This window comes from Mytilus galloprovincialis, chromosome 8, assembly GCF_965363235.1.
Source record: "Mytilus galloprovincialis chromosome 8, xbMytGall1.hap1.1, whole genome shotgun sequence".
NCBI classification, from domain to species: Eukaryota; Metazoa; Mollusca; class Bivalvia; order Mytilida; family Mytilidae; genus Mytilus; species Mytilus galloprovincialis.
In genome coordinates, this window is record NC_134845.1 from 84,877,819 (window position 1) to 84,888,678 (window position 10,860).

General features: G+C 30.6%; 1 protein-coding gene across 7 annotated transcripts in view; it reads right to left on the reverse strand.

Moving 5' to 3' along the window:
- Nucleotides 1–262: 262 nt before the first annotated feature.
- LOC143042713 (uncharacterized) overlaps nucleotides 263–10,860 on the reverse strand; it is a 37,661-nt gene continuing 27,063 nt past the window's right edge. For all 7 annotated transcript variants that reach the window (XM_076215144.1, XM_076215143.1, XM_076215145.1 and 4 more), the window contains 5 exons: nucleotides 7,316–8,629; nucleotides 4,881–5,022; nucleotides 3,400–3,501; nucleotides 2,690–2,863; nucleotides 263–2,042 (listed from right to left, as the gene is read on the reverse strand). In XM_076215144.1, coding sequence (XP_076071259.1) covers nucleotides 1,785–2,042; nucleotides 2,690–2,863; nucleotides 3,400–3,501; nucleotides 4,881–5,022; nucleotides 7,316–8,629 — 1,990 coding nt within the window. In that variant the 3' untranslated portion in view covers nucleotides 263–1,784. The remainder of the gene's footprint in view (nucleotides 2,043–2,689; nucleotides 2,864–3,399; nucleotides 3,502–4,880; nucleotides 5,023–7,315; nucleotides 8,630–10,860) is intronic.

The following is a 10,860-nucleotide window of genomic DNA, read 5'->3' on the forward strand; positions in this document are numbered from 1 at the left end:
CTGTCCTTGGTTGCAGTCTTGTTATATTTGTTTTTTCCGGTACTGTTTTGTCATAAATCAGGCTGTTTTTGTTCTTTGAATTTTTTTGTCAGGCCTTTCGTAAATTACTTTACACTACAAGATTTTCTTGTTGAAGGCAATTAGATGACCTAAAGTTGATTAAATTTGATTTGTTCTGGCTCTATTGGATAGTTGTCCAATCATACCACATCTCCATATTTTATATTACTACATTAATTTTCAAAAGAGAAAACAAAACAGATTAAAATAACATTAAATGTTTTATTTTTTTCATTTAAAACATTTATGTTTATGACTTGGATGAGTGATGAAACATACATTTTTGACATATATTCTTGTTGAATCTACAACAAGGCACCAAAACATATAAATAAATTACAACAAAATAAAAATCATAGTATGTTTGATTTTCATATTTAGCATGCAAATCCTATTCAAAACTATAATTGTATAGTTTTAAAAATTGTATTACCATGATGCAGAAGGTTGTTTGGAGGAAAAACAAAGTAACTAAACTAAATATTGAAATATTTTAAAAATTCACATCATAACAAATTGACCGTTGTTATATCAAGGTCAACTGATTCTTAGTTTAATGATATTGCAAAAGCTTAAAAAATCTTTAAGTACAATATCGTTTATTAAGATAAACACATCTAATGCTTATCATTTCTTCAAAATAACTGAAAATCAAACAAACTATAAGTTTAGAGTTATGTCCCCTGAACCGAGGTGTGAAATAGTCCATATACAATTGAATATACTTGATTTTATGTACATTATTTACAAAAATATACTTTCTTTTTGCTTATATGAAAATATAAATTTGGAATTATGTATTATTGATATCATGTGGACACATTTAGCTTTTTTCCTTTCATAAAATTCCCCATATATATCACATTCTAAAACATTGAGTTTTTCCAATGTATTACGTTTTAAAAATTTCAGCATACCATAGGAAGAATTGCAATCTTTTAAACATTCCTTCTCTTACAAAATCTTAAAATTTTGTGAAAACTAATAAAAGTCTTGCAAATTAAAGTTTAGCTTAATCTGATGAGATCATCTAATAATAAATAAAAATTGCTTGTCAGGATTTCAAACTGAAATAATATATAGTGTTAGTTTCAAACAATGTATCGAAACCAACAATAATGTGAAAAAAATGTTTGCTGAAAATTTATATCTGCCATAAAATGAATGAAAATAATGTTTCATTTGCAAATTAAACAAAATAAAGGTATCATTTTTTTTCAGGCACCCTATCTGCCATGATATGAATGACAAAAATGGATTTTTTTTTGCAATTTAATTAAAACTATTGATTTACTCTGAAATTTAAATGGGAAAAAAAAAATTGAAAGAAACATTAAAAGCATGCAATTTTGATCAAAAATGTATTTTTTACAGATGTTTTCATAATGTATGTAACTATATCTTTATATTTTGCAAATATACTTTCTTGGTTGAAAACAACATGTACGGTTTGTTTATTAAATAACACAGTAAAGCACATTAAAACATTGTTTGACTCAAATAAAATGTTCTGAATTGAAATGACAAAAATAAATGTATAAAATGCACTAAAATCATCAGTATGTATGAAAACAAATCTTAATAATTTATAATCAACAAAAAACTACAGACATTCAATACTGTGTTCACAATACACTCTCACATATAAACACACTCATACACAAATACACAGCATACACATTATCACATATTGCTCTATAAATATACAAGTATGTAACAACATATCATTTATCGGGAATGTTCCGTTTCAAACCTAATATTTGTTCTTGACCCAGAGTAATTTTGTCTTCGAATTCCTGCATTTCTATTGTCAGTTTTGATTTCATTTGAACGAAATATTTATAGTCTTCATATTCTGCACCTGTCAAACAGTCCTGAAGAAAAATGGAAACCTGAGCACTGCGTTTATCTATGTCTTCTTTTAAGGATTTGGCTTCTTCATGTTGATCTCGTAATCTGTCTCTTTTATCAACTGCTAACTTCTGTAAATATAAAGAGCAAAATTTAGAATTTAAACTCACATGTATTTTGTTTCTTTTATTTAATGAGTAAAAACATCAATGGGAAACATATACTACATCATTATAGTAATGATGTTTTGGCCATTGGCCTTCTTTAGTTTCTCAAATATCTGTCAAATCATCACGGCAGACAAGTTACTATATCTTACTTGCAATCTGGGGCTTTATTTAATAATAATGGAAATATTAAATCAACTTTTTCTTTCATTCAAAATTATTTTATTTATTAACCCTCTTTCCTATTTATGACTAAAAAACTTCATAATTTTGTTTTCAACTTAAATAATAAAAGGGAAATAACTAGATTTTTTATTTTGAAATTATCTCCCCTTACAATTTCTACCACTTGTTCAGTATTCTTCTTGTGAGTACTATTACTCCATAAATTTTTGTGTAATTTTAATATTGACCAATAAGAAACAAATGCATCACTAATTATTGTTAATTTTGGAAATGTTGCATAAAAATAATGTCAAAATTTTTGCAAAAAACTTTCCATTTCAACAATAAAAACATTGCAAAAATTTCTGAATTTACAGTATAAAATTAAACATTCGCTCGTAAGACTTGAACGATTTTTTGAAAAGCAAGTGAAAATAAAAACTCACCTTTATACTTGGACTAGAATTATCTGGGAGACTTTGCAGAGCATTCTCTGCCCTTGCCAGTAAACCAGAAAGTTTAAGGAGTAACTTGATGATCTTCTCCATGTCTGTGATGTAGGAGCTAAACTTGTCTTTCTCTTGTTGTGTACGACCTTTCTGTTGTACGACTTCCACTAACTGTAAAAATATAAACGTAGGTTAGTTTTGTCTCATGAAAAAAAGTACCAATTTATGTCAATACATTTATAATGGAAACAAGAGAAAGGGAAATGAACCAAGAATTTGCATGTGTTGTCTTGCTGAAGCATATACCCCTAGTAATTCAAAGTATTGAAAAACTTCAGATGTCTCTCAAATCTGGAAACTGATCATATATTAGTCATCATTGCAAAGGTCCTGACCAAATATATGAAGTCATTCTGTTTAGTAGTACTGGTAAAATGTGGAAATATTTGTTGAACAAACATGTGAATGCAATGTAGCCCCTACTTCTATGATATAATATAAATTGATGTGTTTAAGAAATTCTTTAGGATTTGCCAATGCAATTATGATATTGGTATTTTGCTATCACCATGTATAGACATACATCGAGTTGTTTTTCAGTAAAAAGTATGAATATTTTTTTTTTTAAAATACCATGATTTGTGTGCAATTGTGTCACTTAAACAACAAATACAGATTATGAAAATAAAAGAATAAAAAATACAAACCTTCTGACCAACTTCATCAATTTCATCTGTTTCTTTCTGTAATTCTGATTTTTCTTCTTTCAACTTTTCTACTTTCTTCTGTATACTTCTTACAAGTTCCTCCTGTAAAACATATTAAATATATGTATGTCATGTATTTATTGCATCAATTAACATGGTCAAAAATGTACTTAATAAAAAATGTTGAAACATTTTTAGAGATTCTAAACAAGTAAAGTGAGTGGTGTGACATTAAAAATCATAATAAACTGGGTCCATCTTTTCGGGCCAATTATTATAAATTGTCATTACATTAAGGAGGTAGACCTCGGTTAAGGGAAATAACTCTTAAAATCATCAGTACGTTTGTGTCCACCATTTTCAAAAATATATTCTAAGCTTCTAGGTTACATAGATTATTTTCAATCTGTTTCAGATAAATGCTTAAAATACATTGATAAACTTGACTTTTACAAACGTACTGATGATTTAAAGAGTTATCTCCCTGAACCAAGGTCTACCCCCTTAAGGAGGCTCGCGGGTATTAGATTTTCAGAAAAAAAATAAACTTGTATTTTTCATTACAAATTTTATTTATTACCTTTAGTAGTTGTTACTTTATCATGTGGTACAAAATTTATTCCAAAAAATCAATTCTTTCGGCTCCAGGTGACTTTGAAAATGTTTATATCATGAAAAAAGCTCCAAATTATCTCCCTTTGGTGCAAAAATGCAATTTTTTGTCATTAAAATTGAAATATCTTTTTTTACTCATCGGTGACCTATATTTTTTATTATTGTTTTCAAATAAGCTATACATTAACTAAATAATTGTAAAATTTAAGCGATTTCTGTAATTAAATTCGTTTTTTATTTCGATATTACCTCTTTTTCTCCTATTAATTCAACAGAAAAAAAGTACCTTTACAAAAATGTATGCTTCTTTTGAAGTCAGATTGTGAGCGTAAATGATCGGTGACCCCCCTTTTTTATTTTATTTTTCTATTAGGTATAAGATAAAGTTCATTTATAGAAAAAATTGGCGAAATCTTATATTAAATAAAAAAAATTGATTTAGACCCGCGAGCCCCCTTAAATGAAGAATATTTGAATTGTTTCAAATTTTGTCTTATCAGTTAACAGAGGACGGGTTTTTCTCATTGTCGACGGCTGTACAATTATCTTTAGTAGCTGACATCTAATTCATTTGAACTCTCGATGATATCTGTCTCATTTTTATCACACCATATCTTTGAAGTGAACAGAAACTCATCTTAGATACCATTAGAGTCGGTTTCACAAAAAAACTTACGACTAAGATTTATTGAATACTGAATTGTTCATGACTAACGATCAATCTTTATCATAAGTTTTGTCTACTCCAGGATTAAAACTTTTTAAGCCAGAATTTGCATGTTTTGTCTACTAAACACTCAACAGTCAATTGACAGTGACGCTAAAAAAAGGCCAAATAAGGAATAAGTCAAAGAGCAATGCATTACCTTAGTTTTGATGAGTGTATCAGGATCTCCAATCTCCTTAGACATTTCCTGGTTAAACTCGTCACTTTTACCTCTCATATCCATCTCAATCTTAGCTTTCGGCGAAGACTTAAAATAATCGGCTGGTAAAGCTGATGTATCTCTGAAAATTATATAAGGCTCATTAATGACATAATTAATCAAATCAACTAGTAAGAATCTTGTTTAATAGTACATGTAAAAAAAACAGGAATTTCTATGATGATTAAAATGCAAGTCATAAAATTGTCAGGAATTTCTGTGATAATTAAAATGTAAGTCTTAAGCATGTTTAGAAGTCACGTATATCCAGAACTATAAAGTCAGAAATAATGTTTTATTATTGTGAAAATGTGACGTGAATTAAGAATCAAGAAAATCACTAAAATGTAAAATGTTATTTAAATGAATCATGAAAAATCTTAAAAGTTTTTGTACAAATCTTTTACATTTTCATTTACCAATTGATAGAAGTTTATAATGCAAAACGTATTTCAAGTGAAAATAATGACTTTGCTGCAATAAAAAGTTTGAAATCACTGCTTATGATTATGACCAACAACATAGGCGGATTCAGGGGGGGGGGGGGGGGGTCCTGGGGGGCCTGGGCCCCCCCTTTCGTGGGAAAAATTTGGTTGATTATATAGGGAATCATTGAAGCATGACTGGAGCGGGCCCCCTCTTAGGTCAGTCAGCGGGCCCCCCCTTAGGAAAAGTTCTGGATCCGCCACTGAACAACCTATTCTCTTAAAAAGTCAACAAGTCTCCCTCAACGTCCTTGCATTAAGAGCAACAAGATCCCAAGTCATTCTAACCAATCAATCTTGTGTCTAAAGGCAGACTTATTTACAAATAAACAATACCCTAGTATCATAATTGATCATTGCAATGCAATCACCAACTACTGCCAAACCAAACATCATACTGAGTGTAAAAATAAACAATTATCTCCCCTTTTTGTACTGTTTGTGTAATTTTGAAAAGTATTAGGGAAAATGAGATACATATCTTTACATATTTTCAAACAACTCTAAACTTCAGAAATCTAATGAGAATAAATTCATGAAACAGTATTAAAGTCCTAACTTTTCAAATTCAAACATTATAACATTTTTGTATCTTATGCAAACTTTTACATGTTTTACATGTTTAGGAAATTTTTGCAAAATTGAATTAAAATAAACATTTGAGATAAATAACTGAATACATACCACAAACTGAACTTATCACAAAATAAAAAACAAAAAACAAAATAACGTCCCTTCCCTAGTGAACACACAAAGACAATGTAAGGAATGCTTGATGGACAGATAAAACACAAGAGATGGGGTATTTAATGGTCACTGAATGGGTAGATAATCCTCTTGTATTGTACTTGTACCTAATGACCGTCAGGTATTTACAATACACAAATATGTCCAAATATTATTTACCTAAAAAAATTTGTAAAATTACAGGTTAAATGCAAACGAAAAAAATGAATGTAAGGGCTTCCAAAATTTAAATATTTGACAAATTTTGAAATTTGCAGAGCAAAAAAAAATTTGAAAAGAAATTTTGTGTTTGCCTTAGTTTGCCTCCCATAAACAAGTTTACAATGGTTGACGATTGTTTACAATGTGTTTGATCATGTGTAATGGTTTAAGTCCACCTAATTTAGTGCTAAAACCATAAATACATGTAAATATTATAAATCTGACCATTAATCTATCTGATGACCAATTTCACCTTTTATACGGTACATTTCCATTATAGTATTGAGGTTAATTGTGTACTTATATGTTGGTACAATCTTGTCCATCATTAAATTAGTATATAAACTGCCTATAAATGCTTTTACCTCTTAATGTGGTCAATTTTTCACTTTAATTAATTTGGGGACTTGTGAAATGGACAGATACACAAAGATTTGTAAGTCTGATTGTGACGAAATTAAATCCTTTTTGACAAAGACAAGACACTGTTAGCGTAACAGCATTTTCATTCAGGAGGTACATGATCAAATATTTCATTATCAGGGTTATCCCCCCCTCTCCCCCCCCCAAAAAAAAATCTTTAAAGAATGATTCTTTTGTGTAAAAACTGAAAAGCTGAATTCAAACGTCACAAATAAGCTTAATTTCAAAGCAATCTTGTATCATGAAAAAAATGATGGTTCCAATGATCTATCTACTATTTGAATCATTATTTGTTTTATCTATCTGACTATCATCTTATTCAGAGGTTTGTTCCTGCAAAGTCTTATATAATATTTAAGCCCAAGAGTATCTACCCTATATCATTGTATATCTGGAGTGATGATGTTTTACATTAAAATTTTGTTTGTAAGGAAATTTTCTGTAGATTTAATTTTAATATTTTCAAGGATTAATATTAGACTGAATGCAAGCAGTGTTGACAAATTATAAGAAACTTACAATGGTGACTTTTGTTCCTCCATCCTTCTGTCATTCTTCTCCTCATTGACGCTGGAAGATTGAGGGGAATGATGGGGTGAGTGAGGGAGACGAACTGGCTCGTCCAATGGAAACAGTCCATTCATAAAGTCCATTCGACCTTTATTATCTACTTTTAGCACCTCTTTCAAAGACTCATCCTTTTTGACGATTTCAGACACTTTCTTATCACATTCTAGCTCCTCCTGTGACCTTTGTCGACCGTGACAGACTTGTAACTCTTGGTCCCTAGCACTATTATGACCCTTTTCTACCAAACCTTTCCTCTCTGAAGGATGTTGTTCGTGGTTTGGCGTGAAAGACTTGTGGGATTTATTAACGTTATGAGTGTCATGATCACTGCTTCGGTTACTATGGCGATACGAATGCCCTTTATCACCTGAATTATTCGGCAAAATGAACGATTCACTAAGATGGTTGTCTTGGGAACGTAAAGGTAATTTTACATCCCCGTTTAAGTCTGAATGGGATAGATTTTTCCTCTCCTGATCTCCATCATTTCCATATCTTCCTATGAAATTGACTTTATGTTTCTCTGGAGGAAAAGAAGTCCGTCGAGGAGAGGAATATTTTGAAGGATCATTATCCAAAGAAAGTCTTGACGATCCTTCATGAACACTATTACTCAAGTTATTTTGTAATTCACTTTGCTGTACATTTTCATTACTAGGTCTCCTTGTAGGATCAATGCCATTCGATTCAGTCGTTTGATCTACATGTGACCTAGAACTGTTTATATTACTTGGAGATCGAGGTATCAGTTTAGGAGAATTAAATCGATCAGGTCTCCTTGGTGTAGCTTTTTTCTCATAACCTAATATCTGATCTCGTACAGATGTTGTCCGCTCTTCCCTGTCGGCAGAGTGACTGAGAGTTTCTTTTTGGGAGGTGCCTGTCGTAGACGAAAATGGTCGCGGAGTAAGAAGAGCGCTTGCACTATATGAACTACCCAGTGGTCTTTGTTGTATGTGGTTCTTTTCTAACGGTTTTGCCACTGATTTCACAACATTTGGGTTGACCAAACTCTCTGAAGCAGAGAAGCGTGGAACAGAACTTTGTTCATTGCTTTGTTCTGAAATGTTTGACTGACTAGTCTGTGGTTGCCATGCTTGTTGTAGTAATCTTTTACGTGGTGGTTTTTGAATTTCCACTTTATTATTGTTTGTTTCAGATGGCAGTTTGCTAACATCTCCTGTCGTTGAGGATCTTTTGTATGTTCCTATTTGACGAGTGTCTCCTTTACTTTTGTGCGCCAAGTAAGAGTCATCAGAAAATCTAAAAAAGAAAATATTTATAAAATCATCTGATTTTATCAAACATGTATTTAATCCTCCTTTCTTTTTCCTAAAATTTTAAATGATAAATTATTTATCAGAACCAAAAAAACTCCACAGGTTTCTCATATGATAGGAAAGAAAACAACTGCATGAGCTATAGAAGTTTGTATGCACTCAACCTTCACCCTAACCCGGTTAAGCATGTATGTTTTTTGTTTATTCCTCATTAATTAAGTTAAAGATTGTCTGAGCATCTTTTACTTATATACATATGTTCCTACTCAGTAAAACATGTCTGGGTTATAAAATACAATAATGTATGTATATAACATGTTTGATGTTTTATGATATATAGTAATCAATGTGGAATGTGTCATTCTAAAAACCAATGTTTGATATAAAATAATATAGCCTGTAGGAAGGATTTAAAATAAATGTGTGAAATGCAGCATTTAAAATCTTAACCTACAGCTTTAACATGTAACACATGCAATTTCAGTCAATCCTTTTTTACCAAAATAAATCCCCCCTTTTCTTTTTTATTTTCTTGAACTCAGCATAAAATTTGAACTAAAAAAAAATTGTACATCTGTAACATGCATTACATGTAACACATGGAAATTCAGTCAACATTTTTTTATAAAAAAATAATCCCCCCTTTTTTTGCATTTCATTTTCTTGTCTTATATGTAATACCCAATAAATATTGCAATGTCCTACAATTTGAAGACTATAAAAAAATATCAAAAGGTAGACAACTCTTTTTTTCAACAGTTCCCATAATCTCCTCAAAATTTCCAAAAGTATAATGATACAGTAAAAATACAAAAGATATTAAAAATTATGATTAAAACATCTTTCAAATATATATTTTAGATATTGCCTTCCGATTGGACAGCCATTTTAAAAACAACTTACTTCAAACCCCATCGTTGATACCTGGCATACATAACCATTGCCAGGTTATAGAACAGAATACAATATATCAATCCGTTTAATAATCCATTGAAAATCAAGTTAATTTACTATCGAACTATTTCACATCGAAATCCGAACACGAAAAATTGTACAAATCACCTTCTTCCTACAAATTGGCGGGATGATATTTGATTATTACTGTACCCCAATAATACAGTCATCCATGTCGACCAATCACTATTTACCTATCAAGGACAAAATCTAAATCCCTCAGGCCAATATATGTAAAAATTCCATTAAAATCTTGTCTTGACCAATACACTACATATTTGCAGACGTATATACATGATTTACGTTGCTGGACCTTCTTCACAAAGTCAAATGTTACACCTCTGTGATCACAGACTGATCTAAACTTCCTTCACCTGTTTAAGAATTAATTCGATATTTATTGATGCAGTTTTTATGCACAATAATCCTTTTCCGTTTACCTGAAAGACCCTGATGTTACATTGATCAAATGTGCCGAACACAGATTATTAATAAATATGAGTCACATCTGGTAGGGTAAATGTATGCAACACCTTTACCAATAACTTAAGTAAAGATTTTTGTTGTTGTCCTATCCGAGAGAAATCCCTGAATCATAAAAACATATAGGTCATTCGATTTATCTGTCTTCCACAATGAAAATTTCAACAAATACTAACATACAAAACTATAAAATCAAGATCAGAGTTCAAATTTATCGGAATTTAATGATGAAGCTCTTGTAACCTCTAAATCTAGTAATAAATTCCACATTTACATGCCTCAAAATTCTATAAATGACCTTTTAATGCTAAATTCTGTTGACGTAACAATTTATCACCATGAATCTGTAGTACTAAAGCATCAGCTTACAGTCTCTTAGTCATACGATAAACACCTTCTAATCTCAACTTAAAAATATGCTAAAATTATCACTTCTTTCATGGCATGACACTTTTTTAAAATCCGAAGAAAGTTACCATTTCTTATCTCAACTTAAAAATTTGCTAAAATTATCACTTTCTTTCAGCACATGACACTTTTTTTAAATTCGGAAAAGTTACCAACAAAATAATAAATAGCATCATACTAAGTAACTCAAGCCACTTCAAAAAGAATCTCAAATTCTTCACTAAGAACCAGATGTTTTAACTAGTATGAGATGAACTTTAGTAAAATTACTGGTATCAGTAAAATCCAGGTCAATATAAAACTCCACCAGAACATTCGCTCAACTCATTATGTCAAACACTTCTTTGATGTTATCATGCACTCTGACCA